This window comes from Anopheles funestus, chromosome 3RL, assembly GCF_943734845.2.
Source record: "Anopheles funestus chromosome 3RL, idAnoFuneDA-416_04, whole genome shotgun sequence".
Taxonomy (NCBI): domain Eukaryota; kingdom Metazoa; phylum Arthropoda; class Insecta; order Diptera; family Culicidae; genus Anopheles; species Anopheles funestus.
This window is the reverse complement of record NC_064599.1, coordinates 34,520,907-34,544,086: the sequence shown is the minus strand read 5'-3', so window position 1 is coordinate 34,544,086 and position 23,180 is coordinate 34,520,907. Positions and strand designations below refer to the sequence as shown.

The 23,180-nt window shown below is 39.4% G+C and overlaps 2 protein-coding genes across 4 annotated transcripts in view; one reads left to right on the top strand and one right to left on the bottom strand.

The window, feature by feature from the left end:
• Positions 1-23,180, bottom strand: part of LOC125771689 (synaptic vesicle membrane protein VAT-1 homolog-like) — a 443,804-nt gene that overhangs the window by 120,681 nt on the left and 299,943 nt on the right. The window lies entirely within an intron of this gene.
• On the top strand, positions 5,772-6,968 carry LOC125771716 (skin secretory protein xP2-like). Its single transcript, XM_049442653.1, has 2 exons — positions 5,772-6,464; positions 6,560-6,968. The coding sequence occupies exons 1-2, from the start codon at positions 5,861-5,863 to the stop codon at positions 6,577-6,579; spliced, it is 624 nt and encodes a 207-aa protein (XP_049298610.1). The 5' UTR covers positions 5,772-5,860; the 3' UTR covers positions 6,580-6,968.

The following is a 23,180-nucleotide window of genomic DNA, read 5'->3' as shown; positions in this document are numbered from 1 at the left end:
AATATATGCACTTAATAAAATTTGTTCATATACTACATATTTAATAGGTTTTATTCATAGCATAATTTTTTTAGCTCATTTATTACTGAATATTAATTTTAAAATTTCAATAAAAATGTTTTAAGTAAACTATACAAAAAGGTATACGAAATCAACAAAATCTCTTTTAGAATAGTTCTAACAATGCACTCAGAAGAACATCTCACGCGTAAATATAAAATATATAGTTATGACTATGGTACCACAGAGTTTTATCACAAGTCAACGTCATAACCGTCGTTTAGATGCTGACATCGATCCCATCTTATATTTAACACATCTTCTCTTAATTTAAAATTATCCCCACTTGTGATATTAAACCGCATGAAACGACGCTTTCCAAACCGCATGCATTTAAAATAAGTTTATTTTAGCGAATAATTTTTTTTTGCTAATATCCGATAACAACCTAAACAAATAATACTTAAACTATAAGCCGAGCCACATTCTTTCCTGTTATTTCGTAAAACTTCCCCACTAGGCCGTTGGTCGCTCGCTACGTAGCGCATCCAGGGCAGCCTTTTGTTGAATGAGCAATTTCTGCATCTTTTCCATTTCGTTGTAATATTGTCCACCGTGGTCTTTATCTCTTCGGTGGTACAATTTCTTGTGCAGCTTTTCGATTTTTTCCAACAATGCAATGAACTCTTCGTGATAAAGGCGCGCAAACTCATCCACGTCTTGCACCAGCTTCTTGTACGAATCCTTCGGTTTCGGATGGTATCCGAAATATGATTTGGCCACCGCTTCTGGATCATTTTCCGCCACTGATTCACTCGGGGCCGCCGATGCAACGGATGCAATCAGCAACAGGACGGCACAGGCTGCTAGAAGTACTAGTTGCTTGCAGGACATGTTTTTTGTTTGTCTTGATGCCGGGATAGAGTAACACAACTTAATTAATACATTAGGAACAAAACTAACCATCAGGAAAACAAGGTATGGTGAACGGAGGTTCTATACTCACTGCTTGAACAGTAGGTGATTCAATAATCCATTCGCATGTGAAGAAAAGCTCCTTTATATGAACTTTTCTTTCTGGAACATGTAAAGTTTACTCCGCCTACGAAGCAATTCTTTCGATTCTTTCACCAATCAGATTTAGGTGGTTGAGACTACTTTCTCCAACAATTTTGATTTGTTTCTTTTGCACGGTAATAACTTTTAAATAAATATTCTAGCTTTCCTCGCAAAAATATTTAATATAAGCTCACTTCTGCCATGCATAAGTTGTGTAATATTGTTGAATAATAAACATGTTCGAAGCGTTAAAAGTTCATTGTAATTACTAAACCATTGTAAACCCGTTTAGAGTTTTTATTGTTTATTATAAAAATAGCTATAAAGTGTACATGTAAGAATTTTGACCCCTAAGCTTACCTATTCCATCTTTTGTTATAAAATTTGTATAGGTAAATAATTTATTCTAAACTTCAATTATTGTTTTAATAGTCTATTTGTTATTTGTTATTTATTTATTGAATTCAACGGACCGTATGTGGCCCTCTTGAAGCGTTTTTTACAATTTAAACATTGATTACATTGATAACGTCAGATTTACATTTTTACATTGTACAACATTTAACAAGTAATGAGCCGCACATTACGTATACCATTTAGGAACACAAATCGCGACAAGTCAGGTTCGAAACGATGACAAACAACGTTCAATTCACGACATATAACGAGGAACGGATCAGAGGCGTCATTTATTTATGATTTATAAATATTTATAAATATTTTCAAATCGCTATTTATATTTATAAATCGCTATTTATGAATCATTGTCTGATTTATATTATTATTTATTACTTTACTGAAATATTTACTTTTTAGGAAGCCACTGTTCTTTTCTTATCATGTATGTTTATTATTTCTTTTATTACAACTACTTTTTGTGACTACTATTTCTATTCTATATGTTGTTAGCTAAATTGTTACCATCATATTAGCTGGTATAGTTCATATAATTAGATTAATTTTATTTAATTTTTGAAATATTGTCTCTATTTGTCATGTATTTTGAATACTTGATTACGTAATGAGTTATGTAACAAGAAATATTTTATTCATATGTAAAACTGTCGCAAATAATGTGATATTTTTAAACAAATTCTTCATAAAAACTCTACATATAGTAATCACTTTTGTATAACTAAAATGATTTGTACACCTATATTTCTTAATAATTTATCTTCTACCACAAATACGGTGCATTTGCATAAAAAAGCATCTCATAACTTTGCCACATCAACTTCTTGTGAAGCTGCTCAAGCTGCCGGACAAAGTGTGCAAAGTCCAATATCTGTTCGTTCAGGCGTTTCGATACCGTTCCCACAAGCTGCTTGTAGTCAGGCCGTTCATCCAGAATGCGAAACTGTTTCGTCTCCACCAGAACGATCACAGTTATGAGCAGGGTGGCGAAATGTGGCCAACCGACGATGGTACGCCGCATTGTCGTATGATGTGTTCTGGGACAGGTTCTTCGATGTACTGATCGTTTTCATCAAGAAGAGCAGTTCATTTATTTTTGGACCAAACCTTGTTTGTGTTCTCCAGTGCTCGCGGGGTTCTAGTGCATTTGTTCTCTTCTCACCAGTGAAAGGTGTAATGTTTTGTGTGTGTGGTAGAGACACGTTGCATGATAACCTTTAATTTGAGTTGGAACCTAGAAGAAATGTCCCTGCTAACTGTAGGAGTGTTAAAAAATCATGTTACCATTAGGCAATGGGTGATAAGTACCAATTAAATAATTAGCAGGATTAGCGAGAAAGATTAACATACATCAAAAGAAGATAATATTATCGAATCCAATAGCTCTTTCAGATCGAACAGTTCGTTCTGTTCTTGCTCGGAATTCCATCACAAAGAATGTTCATGGATAGCGGTGCACATTCTCTTTTGAAGAAAATCGCTGAAAGCAAGTGGGAAAAAGAAAAGATGCTTCAGCGCAACACACACATACAGCAAAACAAGAGAACATTCTATCAGGTCACTCCTTGCGAAGCTCACACTGCATGGGAGTCTTGGAAAGTTTCCCAATCCTGTTACCAGTCACCAGAATTGATGCGTACGTGCAGCAGGTAAGTGCGTAAGTGCTTTGTTCACTGGTCAGTTGCAGATCTTCGGTCGATTCTCAGTGTTGAAAGTCAAAATATAATCCTATCCCACGAATAAAAGCAATGAAGTGTAACGTGTCTATATTGATCCTGTATGTTGTGTTCGTACTGATACGTCCTGGCATTTGTGAGGGAATAGAAAAGGTGTCTTATTTGCTACAGTACGGACCAGGTGTGCATACGGTTTTTGAGCAGGAAAGCTCACCCGATAAGGTTGCGGTAAATGTAAAAGATAGAGTAGCACTATCTACAACGCCGTCGACCTTAACCTTGAAAACTACGACCAACGGATCGGCTGAGGTGTCCGTACGCACCACTACAGAGTTATCGGAATCAACCATAGTGACTCAAATCCCATCCAGTGCCGATACCGTACAGCTTCATTCAACCACAGCTGTATTGGAAAGCGGTCCATACACGGCCAATAACGCAACTCCCTCGATAGTGAAAACGGATCCAACCGAAAAAAATGCTAACATTAGTTCTACGACTCTTACCAATGTTTCCACGACTCCACAAGCTCCAACTTTCGACATTGCGAGTGAAGAGAAGAAACACCCTGCCGATACCGGATCAATGGCCCCGGATGATCGACAACGTAATCAAGTGTCCTCTACGTGCCGCACCCCAGTGTCCGTCCTTCAAAAGCCTAACCCCTTACCGTTACCACCGCCACTGCCCACCTTCGGGGCGATCCTCCGATCGGATGTGATGGTAAACCTAAAGCCAAAGGAACTACGCACACTAATGAGCACATATATTGAGCTGATCGAAGCGTACAAGAGATTCAACCAGCAGCAGAAGCGAAATATAGCTCATCTGGAGGAGGAACTCGCACGCCACGAGCTTATCACCGGACGGGCAAATCGGTTGAGCCACACCAAGGTTGAAATATTAAACAAGTAACCCTCACCCAACAAAGACGTGAACCAAAACGGGAAGGATTGTAGTTTATTTCCCTTTTTCTTCCGCTCTAACGTGTCTACCACTTTTACTTTTTATCCGAAAACGATGGTTCACCTTACAGGTGTTAAGCGACACTAGAGAGCTTATGCTTTCGCAACAGTATCAAGAAGGTAATGTATGCATACGGGTGAGAAGGTTTTCGGTGGTTGGAATCATGCATGTACCTACCGATCAGATCCTCACACGACGATGTGTGTCGCAATGGTTAGTCGCTTAATGTTAATTTAATTTCTTTGTATCCTTCACTGGCGTAACGAACAGTCTTCATTCTTTGTGAAGGACTCAAGCGAACGGTTGATGCGCAGTTATGCTGGTTTTGCAGATCGTTTTACTCAAAAAATTAGCAAATGGAATTTTAAATTAGTAGGAGTTCTTTGTTCAAGTATGCCCTCTCGCATTAAACCGATTAGAAAACGGGAAACGATAGTAGCTGTTTGAAATACCGAAAACAAACGAATCAAGGCAAACGCTATACATTTGCTTTGCAGAAAATAAATAAAACATCAAAATTATCTAACCTACGCAAAAATTCTACTACCCGTTCAATCGCACCAAAAGCAGCAACTTTACAACGTACCCGGAAATATTCAAAATTCTCACACGAGCAGTTATTTCTAGACATTCGCTTATCAGAATCTCGTTTCGTGTATAGTTCACGGGGTTCTCCATTATCTGTTCTGTATGCGTTGCAGAAGGAATGATTTCATGTCAAGGAAGGTAAGAACCTGTTCATCTCATTTATATGCATTATGATACTCCATAAGCACTACAGCTCCACGAGCACCAGTTTTTTTTTGGCAAACCAAAGAAAGTCTGCTAACACAGCTTCTTTCCAAAAACCGGTTCGAATTCCATGCGGCAGTTTGGACGGTAAACGAGGCCTTCTCTAAGAACACCCCGTTTGGATATTGTATTCTTCCGCGTTCCTATGAGAAGAGGGAGAGTGACACATGTTCTCGAACAATCCAACTGGATGGAAATTCGTTTAGAAGCAAATTCATGAACGATCTTTGGATTTGGTGGATTCAATTTTTTAACGAATGAAACGCTTCTACCAGTTGTAGCTACCAAGAATGAGAAATATTCTCAGGTGCTTAAACTATTTTACCTCAAACATAACCAACTTCAAATCAACCCAATCTCCACGGTAATGGTTAACTTGAAATCTGCCTCCCGTAAGAAGTAGTCCCAAAGAACACCAGGAACAACGTGCAATAACTTTCGATTGGTTTAATTTTTGGCAGAAAATGAATCGAAAATGAAAAATTAGCATAAATCTATTATCATGATCCCTTGAGGGACCAGCGCTCTGGTAGAGGGGGATTGAGTTCTCCCACCAACGGAACGAACGATGTCTCCGGTATTGCTTAACCGATATGGTCAATGTGATGGTCTTGAAAACGGGTTTGAAATTTCCATTTCTCGGAGGCTGCATGTCTCGCGACTCTACGCCGAAGCGTATTCCTATACTCCTTCTTTCAATGTTTTACTCCTTTTGTTGCGCGGAGTGGGAAGAAACGTTAGACACAGGTTTAGATCAGTAAGCAGCGAGAGTGGTGGTAGTGTATTAGTGCGACCATTGTGATCAGCAAGAATTGTATGGGCAGTACCGGTGGACGGTTGGTAACAAAAAGACCAACATCCGGCTGAATGGTTATCAGTTTCGGTACGGTCACAGAGCACGTCAGTAGTGTCTAAAGAAGGATCAGCTCCAGTTGTAGCTAAGTTCGTTCAAAATGAGTCGTGTCATTGCGGTGTTGTGTCTGGTGGTTGTGTCTGTATCCTTTAGTGATGCGACGTTTGGTCTGCTGCACAAGAAGGATCTGTTGGGCAAGCTCTTCCACAAGGAGAAGACCTATGTTCATGTACATTATCCACCACCACCACCTCCACCACCACGGCCAGTAGCATACCATCACTATAGTGCTCCGGCTCCTGCCCCAGTGCACTATACTGCTCCGGCTCCTGCCCCAGTGCACTATACTGCTCCGGCTCCTGCCCCAGTGCACTACACTGCACCAGCACCAGCTCCCGTTTACTATGCGGCTCCTAAAGTCCAATATGTGGCACCAGCACCTGCTCCAGTGTACTACGTTGCAGCAGCTCCAGTACACTACGTTGCTGCTGCACCAGCTCCAGCGCCCCGAGTGCCAGCACCGGCTCCAGCGCCCCGACCAGCTCCAGCGCCCCGACCAGCTCCAGTGCCCCGAGCACCAGCTCCGGCTAAAGTTCCAGTGCCCAAAGCACCAGCTCCGGCTAAAGTTCCAGTGCTCTACGCTGCACCACCAAAAGCTCCAGCGCTTAAACTAGCAGCTCCGTACCCAGGATGTGATCACGCACGTACGTACCTCTGCCAGAGAAATAATAACCAATTAGTGATCATGCGGAATATATGCTAACGCTTCTTGTCATCTATCTTTCGTTCTCTTCATTAGATGGTGTCCACCTTTATTAAGCGGCAAATGGGGGGAAACAACAAACTATAGAGCGCCTACAGAAGAGGTACACACCTTTCCGTACACAATACGATGGAATAAAACTGTTACCAATCGAGCATACAGAACAAGGATTCCTTTTTTTCATTTCGACCGACATCACGTTCGGTTCTCGGAATGCGAGAGCGGATTAGATGGCCAGTCTACAATCGGGCAAGGTGCAAGAATGCTTACCTCTTTGGATACCCTTCGCCAGTAGGGAGTTTGTTCAACATGTGTTCAACATGTACAGGAGAAGGTACCGTAGTTTATTGGTGTATTGTTTTTCTACTAGAAGATAAAATGCGACGCATGACAAAAAATAAATAAAGTTACATATACCGAAAAACGAATACATAGTATGTTTTCTATTATTAGACTTGAGAATCGTTTTGTGTTATAGACTATAATCGTATGTAATTTACAGCACCTGAGATCGTCTTTGTAAATAGATTCGTAACCTTCAGGAGCGATGATCAACCGATAGCGAGCAAGCTTAGCTCCAAGGAATCGTGAATATCTAATTAATTCAGGGGTCGGCAGAGTTTTCACCAAAAAGGGCCCAGCAGTAAAAATTAACCTGAAACTGCGGGCCAAATACTTGTAACAAATCTTGAAACATGTGGATACAGGGTTCATTACCTAAGAGATTAGATGATTTTTTTCGAGAAAATGTAGATAGATACGAAATTAGTGGTGTTGTTTTGGATTCACAGGACTCAAAATTATCTGATATCGTGATAATTGCATGTTTTGTTCTTCAAGAGCTCTACAAAATTTTTCTCGCGCGCCGAATCAAATCGTCTCGCGGGGCGCATTTGGCTCGCGGGCAGGACTTTGCCGACCTCTGAATTAATTAATTCAATACAAAAACTCGCACATCAGCTCAAAACCAGATTGTTTTGGGGGTGTGGAAATTGTCACGCTCTGTTGGTCAAACACCCGCCGCTTACAATAGTGATCGTCTTTCTATGGTATACACGCGATATTCTAAAAATTTCAAAAAAAAAAAATCCTATCATCAACCATGGAGGAAGGTTCGTATTAGCGCATAAATTAGCATCCGCATGTACTCGAAGCATTTACCTAGTTTGACTGTTCGGTGTGATCGATACCTCGTGTAGACATTAAAAGACCTCCCTGACTGATGAATGAAATCTTCCGTATGATGATGTAATGACCCGTACCGTAACGAGGGCTTGGCTGTGGTGTTGATAAATAGATAGCTTTAATGGACTCTCACATTTGTCACCTGAGTAACGCGGATACAGAGATGAGCCTGTCCGTGTGTGTGTGTGTGTGTTTTAAAGAATGGTTAAAGTATAATAGAAAACGTATGGTTCTTTATGCTAATGTGTGTGTATGTGTGATATCGATTCATTTTCGATCTCTTGTAGCAAACCGCTTAGATGAAAGATCTAACTCGATCTCGATCTAATCGTTCTATAAATAAGATGTTTTATCCGAGAACTCACTTCCTCATTTAGTATCGTGCGTTTTTAGTGGAATTCTGCATTGCTGACTTCCTCCGGCATAGTTACTTGAGCGGTTCGTCTACACCCGGGAGGATCCAGTTCCGTGTGTTTGCATTCAGCGTGATGTAAAGTTTCAGCGGTACCGTTTCATTCACCACTCAGGAAAGTGGATACATGCCCGAAGACGCAATGGGCAAACAGATATTGATTGATAGGTCAATATTGAACCAAACCTTTCGACGAAGTAGACGCTAGAAATTGAGCAAATTTTTTTTTACCTTCATCCCTTGGACTAAATCACCTACCAATGATCAAACTATGCCGATGGAACTATAAACTATGAAACGGATGCGGCTTATGCTAAGCAAGTGCTTGGTGTGGTGATGTTATAGGGTGGAGCTCAAGCAGTACCGTAACACTCTATCTTCACACTAGAAGAAACATTTGACACACCTTCGACACTTACCAGTTCCTTACCGGATTCGGTCAAGTTTTGCATACATCGGCAAAATGTGGCCTAATGCTTGGATGATATCCTCGGGAATATATTCGCGTTCGCGACACTGACATTGGCCGCGAAAATACGAACATCTGTGCAGGCCGGTGAATATATCACACATTCAAGTTCATCTGTTGAGCAAACGGTCTCTGCATGCAGGTCCGATCGGCATGCGACCAGCTCCGAAAAGGTGAAAAAGGAATTAGCATATTTATACGCATTGTTCAACCGCTGAGGAACGTGAAGCTGCGACTGACGAAGAATTTGGTGTTGCTTTCCTAACCTCTGGGCTTTTTTTTTATTCGAGTCGCCTTATGTGAGACCTTCGTTCCCAATATCTCTATAAACCTTTGACACTCATAACCCGACCTAGTGTGGGTTGCTGAAAATTGTAACTCTGAGTATCTACGGTAACCGAGCGCATCGGTAGTATTGTGACCTCGTGAGGAAATAGATGTTGTGTGGGAAAATGATGTTTTCTATTCGGTTCGTCAAGGGTGCACAGCATGCATATAAATTTCGGTTTGATGATGCGAAGGGTATCGATTATCATGTTGCGCAAAAGTTGTAGCGCTTAAGGTCCATTGAAAGTTATTAAGAGATGGAAGTTTCATTCATTAAAACATCAGCCCGAATGTTTTCTGACCGACGCACGATCGCCTATAAAACGGATTTCCGTGACGATATTTTAAGAAACAATCTTTTATAAGAGTATCGCAGCGTCCTCATCAAGGACCGCATAACATTTGTTGTGCTGGGTTGTAGAAACAGATTTAACCTTCTAGCTCTCAAGGTGAACATGTAAAAGATGGGATTTATGTAGAATTCGACAACCATGACATATTTGGGGCAATTTTGATGCTCTAGCCTTATTCATATTTATATTCTAGTTCTAAATATTCGTATTTTGTGATATTTCATCAGTTGCATCAGTTGTAAATATCCTCAACAAAACAGAAACAATACACACATCATTTACATAAATGAAAAATTGAATTATAAGCATAGTACAAAAATTAGCTACAAATTTGATGTTGATTTCACATAACATGAGTATCGCCTTACCGCGGGTGAAGACTGTATCATATGTAAATACGATGTTACCAAGCCTTTCTATGTTTAATTTAAAATGAATCAAGTGACTTATTCAAGCATTTTCAAGGAAGATATAATATTTGTTCATTTATTTTTTGTTTTTTTTTGTAATATGTTGTGTCAAATATTTTGTACTATGTAGGGTGATTAGTTTCTTCCAACTGGTTCTGCTGAAAGTTGACTCTTCCATCGCGAAAATTAAAAGGTAATTTATTAACTACTGTGCTAAGATGTCGCTAATTGAAGTGCTCTTTGCAATTCAATTAACTTTTTTTTATCAACGTAACATTAATGAATCATAAAACGTAAATACAATTTGAAAATGTGGCGAAAAACCGTTTGATGTCTTTTGTAGGTTGTGAAGGTTGTGAACGCAGGTAGCAGTGGAGAATGAGCTTTCGTTGAGCTTTTTCGCCACGCGTTACAAGCGTTACGCATTGAATGAGCTTTGATACAACCGTTTAAAATGAACAACTGAAGAAAGTTTACGTTACGTTCCAAAGGATTTTTGAGGAATAAGCAAAATATAACTGCTAAATGAATAACAAAAAGTGCATTGAAAATACATCATCTGAATCATTGTCATCGTCAGGATACGGTTTACAAAGAGAAATATGTAATCTTCCTTATAGCGTTTTGAAATCAATACCAACATGCGTTCCGTATTTTCGTTTTTACGTTCCGTATTCGCTTTTTTCTCTGTTAGGATAAATTATGTTATTTTTAGGATTATCTTAAGTACCACTTAGTTTGTAATATAAACTTGTTAAACCTTTAAGTAACACACATATAAAAAGCAATAAAATGAAAAAAATCGTTGTGCAATTGATTTGTTCAGAGTGCTGGCTTGAAAGTATGGGTCAGATGAATCGAATTTTATCCCTAAAAATACCTAAACGATTTAATACATTAAAATATCTGTTTGAAACCTTTTTAATTCGAAAAACATGTAAAATTTCCATTAAAAATGCCGGTGGTGTATGTGATAAACGTGGCCGGTCAATACGGAAGGACCGGGGATCAAATCCCAGCAGGACCGCCCCCCCCCCCCCCCCCGTAAGAAGGACTGAATATCCGGCTACGCGGTAAAAATAGTCTAGTAACCCATTAATGGAAGGCGTGACCTTAGAGGTCGTTAAAAGCCAACAAAATAGATAGAGAGAAAGATAGATAGAGCGAGAGAGAGAGAGAGAGAGAGAGAGAGAAAGAGAGAGAGAAAAACAAGTATAATTATCAAATATAATATGAAGTAAAGAAAAGAGATTTTCATTATCAATCTTAAATGAGAAATATTTCGGTATTATGTACAACTTTGGCACAATATATTTGATTAACTTTTTTTTAAGTAGGGTAAATAATCGTGAGGTGACACAAAGACAATTCACTTTCTTTATTAAGTCAATGAAATCCCTTCTCAATTTTAAATGCCAAACAAATTAAATTGTTTTTGACGCGCATGGTACACAGCTATAAAAATCAGGTGTCTTACAATAACTACACGTGCACTGCTTTAATTAATTTCATTAATTTAGGTTAACATGTTGTCCCAATTTCTTCCCCAAGGGGTCATGTAATATTAAAAGAAAAATGCATATTTTGTGTACCTGATCCCGGCAAAGACCAACCGAAAAGCATGGATGAGCATAGAATTGGAGCATGAATCATTCATCCCGGGAGCATCTTTTGGCTCACAACAATCAGCGTTCAGAAGAAGGTCAGCTAAAGATTATTTTCTTGTCCTCTTTCTCTCGCTCCTTTCAGACGCTGACAGTTGAATATCATTAGCACATTTTCACACGCTTACCGGGGCGGGTCTGTCTGGGAAGGTGTTTGTCGGTGACACACGTTATACCACCTCACCGATAGTTGGACACTCCAATTTCCCGTGTTTTCCTTTAGAGTGCCGAATCCGATTAAGATAAAGGGGTGGAAAATATTTAGAACGAGGCGTGAAGAGAAACAATAAAAACGCATTAGATTCAGTGTTGTACAGCTATAATTTATTTGCTTCCCGTACGCTTTATCACTTATCAAACTAATTCAGTCACGTTTTGTTTGGAATGTTGAGAGAGTGCGTTTTTTTTCTTCTCAAAGGGAAGAGATATTGAGAAGCGAGACACCACCAGGACGTACACTAGGCCTACAGCAATGACCACGCTTCCAGTGCCACCATGTCCCAATCGATGGCAGTCTTTTCGGTGGGTCTCCGTCGGCGCTTCTTACGCCTCTTGCGACGATTCGTCTTGTGCATGTACGGATGGCGCACCGGGTCGTCCACCTCGACAGACACCGTCTTGATCGGTGTACAGAACACTGCTTCCGGTGCGAGTGGAACCGCTTTCAGCGCTGGTGAAGGTGTGACGAGCTGCATCAACACGGGTGGATCTTTCGCGCCCACGATCGTTGTATCACTGACACCGAGCAACCATTGGAACCGCACCCAAAGGTACCGGAACGTTGATAAAACTCCGTTGATAAGATCCGGTATGCTTATCTCAATCGGAAAAAGTAATCGTCCCGCCCCATGGTAAGGGATGAGATCCGAGACACGTGAAGCACTTTGCACGATCAGCTCCGTTCCACTGGATGGGTTTTTCGGAAAGGATTGATGGGCCACTGTCACTGAGAACGCGGTGAGAAGGATACACCATCCAAGCGTAAATAAATACATTCTCCTCTGGCTATTAGATTAGTGGGACGATGCACTTTTTCACGGCGATCAAAGATTTCTTTTCTCGATCACTCTTCCTTTCTGATTGTTTCTTTCATTTATGTCACTTTCGTTTACTGTCTGCTTCTGCTTCGCTTTTCAGCCCGAAACGGGTGACTTCTTTTTCGGCAGATCAACAAACCATGGCCGGATGGACTTGTTTGGCGAGTTTCACCGGCACACGAGCACTGGTATGGTTGGCTTTCATCTGTGTGGCATTTCCCTGTGCATTTCGTTTGTGCTTTCTTCTTCACTCCCGAAAAAAAGCCCGGAACGTCGAAAATGTTTCCCTTGCCTTTATCAAACAAAAGTGACAGGGTCCGGTTTTTTTCTCGCTAGTTTACCACATTACGCAACACTATACACACACACATAAATGCACTTCACTCAAAGATAGTTCGAATCCATGATCGAACTCGAAGAAATGCGATGAATCCGGTTAAGCTTGAGTTGATCTTTCACCGCACGGTAAACTGTTCCGATCGAAGCATCCGCATAGGTTGGAGTCTGGCACACGACTGACTGCACATTCCGGCGATGTCCGGCTCGGTATCGGATGGTCGAATGTACGTCCAGCTGGGTCGAATGGTGCGTTCCCCTTCTTTCGGGAACTGGGAAGCGGTGCGAACCATCGCCAGCACAACTTTTTCCCATTTTCTGGAATATTATCGTTCCCGATTACGTTGGGGTGGCCAGATGGGGTTTGAATTTATGTTTCGTTTCTTCTTTTTGATGTATTACATGATGGAAGAAGCTTTGAGGGTACGTAGAATGGAAGCTGGGAAATGAAGCATTTTTTAAGCAGATTGCTTAACAGATACAAGTGTGGATGAAAAGAGAATCAACCGTGAGTAGATATAACTTCACTAAAAATTGTCTGAAATCTCTATCCCATGTACAACTTCATCAAGTGTTTAATAGGAAGAAACTCTTGAGAACAGAACAAAAAATAAATTGTTCTTAGAAAACTAGCAAATGAAACAGCTTTAATACAAACAACAAGTTTATTTGATTAATATTTGACATAAGTATTTCTGTAATTTTAAGAAGAGTATTCATAAAAAATGGTAAATTTTACGAAAATACTAATATAAACGCTTAGAGCTTAATTAAACAGAACAATAGAATTATATTTATAAGTACAAACAAAGAGTAGAGTTTTTGATTGAAAATTTTAGATTTCAACCTTCAGAGTAATTATATACGTTCGTGTTATTTACTATATTTCGATGATAGTAATATAGTAGTAGTATATAGTAACATAGCTTAAAAAATCATTAAAAAAAATAACGGCGAATCGTAAAAATTGACCAAAACCCAGAAAACTAAGAATGTTATAAAAGAAAATACTTCAATAATATGATAAACTTTTCAAAATAAAAACGTAGTTTTGATGGTATTATTTTGCCTTTATATTTCAAAATGAATGCTCCCGTCAATTGCTGGTAAATTTTAATAATAGAAAATTGAATATCCGCAAAATTGTTGTTCATGATTTGCAAAACGCAAGGCCTACGAAAACCTGTTGCCTGTTAGTACATAACTAACTATTTAATTAAGTTTAATTAAATAATCCTAAAAACAATCACTTTCATGAGCTGAACAGTCACAATCACACACATTAAAGTTAAACGATAGGTTTAAAAAAAACCGCCGCTTAAATCTCACCTTAAAGTGCCAACAATAATCACCCAATAATCGATTAATGCCACACGGTTGGCAAATCGGCAACGATCTATCTCGAAAGCTCTATCTAAACCCAAACACCGTATAAAATAGAAAGAAAGCATAATTTCTCCATTAGTACCACCGTACCACAAACCAGTGTCCAGTGATCGTCAACTGCTCACATATCTGCCAAAAATCTGCCTTTCGACCATTCCACACCGGTGGTGTTTCGGCAAATTTCCCGATCCAAACGGTCCAAAAACAAAATCCGCGAAACGTCCCGCACAGCGTGCTGACGGTGATGACGATGGGCATGATGGTGGTGATTAACTTTCTCGAAACTGGGCGGACGGACAATCGTTTTCATTTGAAGCCCTAGTGCACCCGTGGCGAGCGTGTGTTTCAAGCTGGTATTCATTTGAATATGGGCTGCAGAATGTCAGGGAATTGAGACGGCTTATGACGGTCCGTGCTGATCTGTAACGAAAGCAGCACGCTGCGCGTATGAATTGTGTAGAAAACAAAACACCAGGACGTCCTCATGCCATTCCATCTGGCATGCAAATATAAAGCGTTAAGTGACATATTTACAACGTGTGTTGAAACGCAATTGCGATAATGGAATTCAGCGTAAAAACACATGCTAAATGTGATATATTCGGATTTTTTTTTTTTACCTCGCGGATGGAGGAAGAGAAACGTATGAATTCTGTCAACGAATTCCATAAATGTTGATACCTGCACAAAAACATCCAACATTATCGAATGATTGTCTCCATACATTCCCCACAGTATGGTCAGTTTTCTTGCTCAGGTGGTTTTTTTTCGCCCAATTCCAGTTTGTCACCGTTGACAGATGGCGTTCACGATCACGTTCGAAACCACGTGCCATGCTTGCTTGGCGAACCGCGCGCGAAACAAGCTCGAACGTCAGTCTGCTTTCCCTTTCCGTTTGCCTGCGGTCCGAGAGAGATGAGAAATGGTGCGCCAACCGTATGGTCGGACGCTTCTGAAAATGGCCCTGAAGGTGTTGTTAATTGCCAAACAAGATACCGAAATTAAGCTACACGGGAAGGGTCTTCTGGCTAAGCAAAAGTGCCCATTATCAGCCGTGTAATTGAGTGGTTGGTAGTTTTCCCGCCGCTGTTACGATCACGCGCCAAGGCAAAGCTAGCCGACGTCGATCGGCGACGGTCTGGTGGATGCTGCGGAATACCGGAAGCGATCGATTTTTCGTATCACTTTTTGTTTCAACCCGGTGCAAAGGAAAATACTGTAATCGAGTACCGATCGCTACAGTTTAGGTGCGTAATTAGGTACCCGAAGTAAAGAGGCTTCAAATTGTAGGGATTGCAGGTGGATTGGTGCGATCCCTTATGGTTTTTTTTGGTAGTTTTTTCGGTTGCTTTGAAACTCACGATGATGATTTAATACCGTTCAATAACCTTTTTGTGATGAGCGAATCGTTCATCGTTCTTCAGGTTGTTGAGAGCTTTCGAAAATAAATGTGCTTAGAGCTGAAATGTGCGTGTTTTTCTGTTATGCTCGATTTTCTTCAGAATTTTCTTTACCGTTTTCTTGCTGCTTTTTTTTGTTTTGTTTAATAAAACGTTCACATTAGAAAACCAGCTATAGTGATATTTTGAATGAAGAAAAAAAGTCTTTTTTTTTAGGAAAAAATCTGGATAGAATTGGGAATCGATCCTTAAACATCAGCACAACTTACATATAAGCCAACAATGGAAGTTTAGCTATGAAAAACACCGGGACATTTTTATGTCTCTTCATATGTTCTAGTTGCTAGTAGAAGGCAACGAAAATGGATAGCGGAGAAACCTGCGAATTCTCAAAGTATTCAAATGAAACCTTGAGGAGTAAAAAGCAATCGTTCATTTGATCAAACTGTAAAAGAATTATTTGAGGCATAGTGGGTTAATTTGAGATCTTTTAAGCTCGGCATGAAGGGTTTTGGCAGCACGCAGAAATTTGTAGTTTTCAGTCAATTGTATCAACCACAGTTTTAAAGTCGGCATAGTATGAAGATAGTCACAAATGTCCAAAGTATAAACAGGAGACACAAATGTCACATCATTGACAATCTAAAACCAAAATCTTAGGAGCTAAAATTTCAAGATCTTTTTCTTGTAGAAATAAACTTCCGAATTAAGCCTTTGTTGTTGACCCTTGCTGCCTTTCGTTGAGGAAATTGCAAAAGACCATCAATTTTCAAACTTGTTAATTATCGTCAAAAGGCTTAATTAGCCTTCGATCGATGTTTTGGAACATTAGATCTATAATTTTATTGAATATTCTGGGTTTGTCTGTAGATGACGATGTAGATTGTTTTGGACGAGAATATGGATATTGTTCTTCTTCTTCTAGAGTATCACTACACCCTAGCTCATGTCAAATAATTACTTATTACCTCCATATAGTATCAAGTACTACAGCCGCTTCGAAATCTTACCATGGAGAGTTCTCTGAAATGCTCACGATCAATCTCCATCGTTGGAAAATTCATTTCCGCAGCCTATCTGGAGAATGATTCAATCCCATTTCTACGTCTTAACGATGTTTTGTAAAATCGCATAACAATGTATAACAAAATATGATTAACGCGATATTAACGAAGACTACGATTAAGATCGTGCTATTATAATTTCTTTCAATTAACAGTAGTAAGAAATCAGTAGAAAGAAATCAGCAACTATAAACACTGAATCACCACTTGGATTCTAGCAGATAAAATACTTTTTCTTACATCGTTCCATCCTAATGTGCCGTCTTGGTATATTCAACTTGGCAATTCAACTCCATCCATGCTTCTTTTCCAAATAATAGACTTACTCCCGATCAAGTTTCAATGTGGATTGGTTCCGTTTTTGGGGAATTTGCATCGTTTAAAATAATTTCCCTCTGCTAAAAGTAGTTCGATCGTCCATTTCCATCCTCCATCACACACAACAATTGACCGGTTATCTAGTGATAATCGGAAAACCAGGAAACACTTGAGACAATGAAATTGCTGCATTTAAGCACCGACGATTTAGCTGCTCACGTGTCCTATAAATTCAATCGTCAGCAACAATCACCGGCAGCTGCAGCTCACTGCTCACGATGCGCGGGATGTATACAGCTTCCCGCGCGAAGCCAGCCACAGAAAACAAAATGAAGCCACATAACTGATAAGGCAATCTGTTCCAACCCAAAACTATCCCGCTGGCCAGTTGTATGGGTAGGAAACTTTTAGCAAACTTAATTCCATTACCACACGCCAGAAGTTTTTGCGCACCGTCGTAATTTGGGTGCGCTGGCAGCAAAGCAACAAAGCTTAAATTATCGGGCACGTATGTTCCAGAAAGGCGTCCGAAAACTGTGCCCCAGTAGCATATTTTCTTTCCATTCCTTGGCAGCGGGAAGATGGTTTAGCTTCGTAGTTGTAGGCTGGTTTAATTGATAGATGTTCTGCTTCGGAGTTGTTATTTTCTTCTTCTTTCTACTCATTCCTTCACGCATATTAGCCAGCTCCTTCCAATGTGATCGAGAGAAAGAGAACGAGTGGACCACATCCATCCGTATGGTACCGTTCTAATTTGGTAATTTTGTTTTTTTTTCTGCATCTTCCATTGAAAAAATAATCAGATAGATGCAAATTCCAACACAAACACAAGAAGACACATCCTGCCTTAGGTGGTTCAAAGTTGGGTGCTTTGGAATGGCGAACGCAAGAAGTATAATCATTGATAAACGTTTTATAAATATTTTAAATTGAAGAATTGCAAATGGTGCTCGATTAAGGTTTTGAGGGGAAACTGTTGCCATAAGCATTTCATCCAACATTTGCTATTTCCCATCGTCAGAGTGGAGAAAGAAGAATCGAAATGGCTTGTATAATAGAGTTCTTTTGCAAATGAGGCGTATCGATTTGAGCTCTGAGCGATGGGAAACATTTTTCGCATTTTCTGCGGTCAAGAATTATTGTTTAATCAAACACTTATCATTATTTTCATTCATTTAAGACCTGTGCTTCATAGGATAATTTCTGTAAAAAAAATTTTATCTCTACATTTTCTTGTAGTGTTGGGGTAATAAATTTGTTGGATGTTCGGTTTCATGTGTTATTTTTTGTTTATTTTACAAGAATCTTTTGTGTTGTGAGGGTGTTAAAAATACTTTGTTGTATTATTTAAAGCGCGAAAAACGTTAATTTTTTAAAAATATTAACGTTAACTCACTCCAAAATTCCTGAATTAGTTTTATCCGAAATGCTGTGAAAGAGCTTTTACTAGTATAAATTAAATTTTGTAAAAGCTTCATAATAATGAAGTACAGCATATCTGCGTGGTACTTGGCAAATAATAAACAAAACTAATCTGTTGACAATCATTGATCTGATGAAGATCGCTTTATTGTGCCTCACAAGAAGTACTCTTAACGTTGGACAGAGTTTATTTGAAGATAAATATGTATTTTAAGATAGAAAACTTGTAGAAACTTTTTCTAGCATCTGTGTATAAATAAATGAAATGTAGAATTAAAAATAAAATTGGATACTTTGAAGCTGTCATCATTTTACTCACGAGAGCAATTTTGTTTTGTACATTGCATTACTTTAGGCGTTTTGCATTAGGCTGTATACTTAATATCTTATGGGTTTGCGCTTCCATACATTTTTGAAGTTCTTTTTTAATAATGCAAACAATTAATTAAACAAAAGGATTTCCAAATGTTTTTAATTCCCGTAGATTCTCATACATTTAATATTTTTTTAATACAGTATCGGAGGATCTAGAACACCTGCTAAGTTACTCTTCTTATACTTCCAACAGATTTATGAAAGCATTAGCATTCCTACCATAGACGAACCTATTTTAAATGTGTTAAAAGGAACAATACGTTACTGAAACCCTTCATTCATCAATCGGTTCATCGCTTGTAAGTGCTTTATCTTGTTTGTTTAAACAAGTCCGGTAATTGCATAATGCTTCTCGCTCTCTTATAATTGCATAATGTAATTCACTTTCCATGCAGCACATAACCCTTTCTTTGCTCGCATCTTACCTGTTTTTATCCCGTCGTGCTTCAACGAACATCCCAAAAACCGATCCGTTTTCTAGGTCAAAGCGGGAGCGAAAAACTAGCTTCTCCAGCCCGCGGAAAGATGCTTTAATTCGCAACGGTACTGCAACGGTATATGCAAAAGGGATTCTTACGGATAATGCTCTAGCATCATGATCATCATCATCATCGCACCCTCCATCTTTCCGTCCATCTGCGCATTCTCATAAACATCCAACGGTCTGTAAAGCACGGTGATCGATGGTGTGCACCATACTGAGAATCCATCAAATAAGCTACGGCAACTACTCCCCCTAATCATCAGACTCATCAATGAAAAAGCTCGTTTTTCTTTAGCTACCAGCTGGTGAAAGGTTTTAATATGGGCCGAACCGAAAAAAGTGTGTTGAAGGGAAAGCGTATGGTAGCTTGTTAATGTTTGCAACGCGTTAGAACCCTCGAGAGAGCATAATTAATGCGTATAAGTGAATGAAGGGCTCATGGATGATTTGTGCGAGTGGAAAGGGCTTTTATTCATGTTGTCTTAACGCTGGATGTAATTTAGGTTTCTTTAGCTACACTTTTTCGGGAACATGTTGTTGTGAAAGAAATGAAAGCGTGTCTTAGTCCTATTTAAAATTACGATTGACGTATGGAGGGCGTCGGTCAGCGAAAATAAAAATAAACATTAAATAATGTTTGCACTTCGAACGGGATGTCGCTTAAATGGCGGCTATTTTCGTTATGTTTTAAGCATTGACTAATTTTAATAAATGAAAAGTAATCCAAACCAACGATAAACTAAGATGAAACAACAAAAACTAACTAAAAATTTATACGGCTTGAAACACAAATTCTGTAAACTAAATTTCACAGGATTATCTTATGCGGGATAAGATAATAAGATAATATCTTATATTATGCGGGAGAATGAATGATTTTTTTCCTGTCTGTAGTGTATTTAAAATGCGTACAAACATCCGTTGTATGAAAGTGCTTGCACGGTTGCAAAAGAAAAATGGTTTCATCACTTATGTAAAAAATAATGAACAAATACGCACTAAAACACATAAATCAAAAACAATAGAAGATGATGCACAATAATAATATATAATATTTTTATTGACTATCAATAAATCGAAAATAAATATGCTAGAACTATTCTAACCATTAAATTAACACAACATACACAGTCAAACATTTCTTCTAACAAACAATCATCACATCAAAACTAGTAGCAACCGTTTTCAGTCTCTGTGGAACTTTCTTTCCAAAGTGTACGCTCATCTTTTTGCCTTGCTTTATTGTTTTAAGGTATTTCCATTGTTTTTGCACTCATCGGAATACTTCATCCCCGGGTGAGAGAAAAATTTCACTAATTTTCGGTTTTGGGAATGTTGTTTTTTTACACACACTGCAGCATGCATGCAGATTTCTACGCCGCATGCCATTATGACCGTTGGTGTGAAAATTAATTACTCTGCAGATATACCCGAAGCGCGCTAATTCGTTCGGACGGTAAAAGCACGGCTTACGCTACATTTTCACTTGCCGAAATGTTTGCTTCCATCTTGAGGCTTATTCACTCGATTTGGGATAGATATATGCTGAATCGTCACATAGTACTCCATAGTTTTCCCTTCTTAAACACACTCTAACTTATGCTGTTTTTATGCGAAAACAATCTAAAGCGGTTAAAATTGCACAAAAAACATCGAAAACACCATCAGTAATGTAATGCGGGATTGCATACGCTCCGGGCGCTTTCACCACAAACCGAGCGAATCGAGCGAAAAGAAATCATCGAATTCATCGTCACCGGTGTAAGCTTTCTTGCGACGGCTTTGGCGCGTTGTCGGCTGGCCCGTGGTGGTAGTAAGCCGCGGAATTCGATTCAATGTTTGTTGCCGATGAGAAGTGTCTGCCCTTCGTACGGGTTGTCGCCTAAATGGGGGCTTCCAGTAGACGACCTGTGTGGCACCCATCAGTGAGGTGATCAGCTTCCGAAGATCGTGCCCAATGCTGCCAAACTGATGCTTAATGTCGTGAAACAGTGATGGAAAACCGATCATACCGACACCACGCGTTTGCTCGGTAAGAGGTCTTCCTTCAGCGGTCAACGGAAGTGGAGACGAGTGTATCATCCCACAAAGCACTAGCACCAGGAAGAACACGATCCGCACCGTTTGTATTCCTTTCATTTTCACCCGGAGTCACCGTGGTCCGTATGCGTGGTTTCACTTTTCGCATCACTCGTCCAAACCGACGTGGTTCGGCACCGATCAGTTGCCACCGACTAAACCGTGGCAACCCGCCAACGGTCCACTATATACTCTCCATACCCGGATGACCGTGGCCCAACCAATCCACGTACCGCGTCGGAAAATGACACACCGAATGGGTGAAATTTCGTTGCTTTCAAATCTTCATCGTCGCACCCGTCTCGTCATGAAATTTCGGTCACTTACCATCCGGTCCTCACATTACCCACCTTCTATCTGCACACCTGCGAACATTACGCACCCGGTTCTACATGTTGCGTTAAATAATTAGAGAAAATCGCCCAAGCTTTAAATCTCACCAAAGATGGTCGCGGTTCCAAAAGTGAAAAATCTCACCCCTGAAATGAACCGAAAAACCAATAAAAGCCGCACACAGGAAGGTGCACGATGGGTCGGAAAAGCCGGACCATACAAAGTGCGCTGCGGTGCCGAGTAAACATACAAAACACGCGTACACCACAGGCCAGTTCCACATAATGGTGGGAGAAAGAAAAGAAAATGCGTCCATTTTCGCATTGTACTGATGGTCCAGCGGCTCTACGGGTGGGATTACTCTATGCTGATGGGTGATGATGTTTTGTTTCGCACCCGAAAGATGAGTGATACGCGTGGAAAGAAGACTTTTTTTTCGATGTTCCATAGTGATAAGATGGTCTAGAAAAAGGGTGATCCGGAAGGTTGGGAAAGATCAGAGTGTGAAAAGTGAAAATTATGTTGTGCATTAAACGATTTTCATGGCTTGTGGAACGAAGCGTTGCTGGGAGCACAGTGGAAGAGGTTACGATGCGAAGAAACCCTCACGGTAAGGTTTGAGATTAATTGAGTTATGTGTGCATGTAAATGGTGTCCACTTGATTGTATCAGAGCGTGGATATAATTGTAATTATGGGAATATGGGTGATGCATGCAATATCTTGAGAATGAATCATAAGGTAATAGGCATAAATGTTTCAGGTAGACGTGAAAGATTGTACTTTTGGGTATGTTCGTACTTTCAACAAATTTATTTACAATTTTATACGCGTAACTTTAGTAATGAGAATAGCTGAAATAAGTAATAACGTCATTAGCTACTTACGAAGTAGTTGGTCATAATTGACCTAATTATTATTTCCTTGCATTAAATATTGTTTGATTCGTATCAATGTACCAAGCCAACTATTTATCAAATCTAAAATTCCTTCTCTTTACTCGACTCTAACCGGTTCTATTTCACCTGATCTATTCAACAGGCATATACATATTTCCTCCTTTTTGCCTAGTGCCTGAATGTATTACTGACAAAAACATTTTAGATAGAACATAATTCCTCTAGCTTTGTATCATTTAGAGCTGGTTAGCGAACGAACAGAACGGTTAGTTGCGAACGAAGCAGTTCAAAATATAGAATTTTCAGCTGGTCCCACTAAATGCTCAACATTATCGTCTAGTTTAGATTTTTTCGCACACCTTGCTAGTCGGACTCATTTCAAGCGAAAAGTCTCAAATTTGATCTATTTGTATGCAAATGTCTTCAAAATTATCACAAAGAAATTGTGCTGACGAAGGCAGACTGATTACGTCCGATTATTCGAGTTGCATATAGATCTAGATCTAGATCTAGATGAAATCATTCTTATAATTGAACTAATTTAAATCTCGTCGAAGAGTTGTTATAATTTATTTGTGATATATCGTACTCAAAGACATTTAAATCGCAAATAATTAAAATAAAAATTTTCACTTCCCTCATGAAAGATTAATATCTGTCCTGAAAGAGTCATAACCGGCGATCTTTGACTTACTCATGTAGGAA

What these genes read in the sequence shown, in the direction of transcription:
- LOC125771716 (XM_049442653.1), top strand. Translation starts at nt 5,861, where the DNA reads ATGAGTCGTGTCATTGCGGTGTTGTGTCTGGTGGTTGTGTCTGTATCC. An exon ending in CCCAGGATGTGATCACGCAC is followed by an intron (nt 6,465 to 6,559) that starts GTACGTACCTCT and finishes TCTCTTCATTAG; the next exon opens with ATGGTGTCCACCTTTATTAA.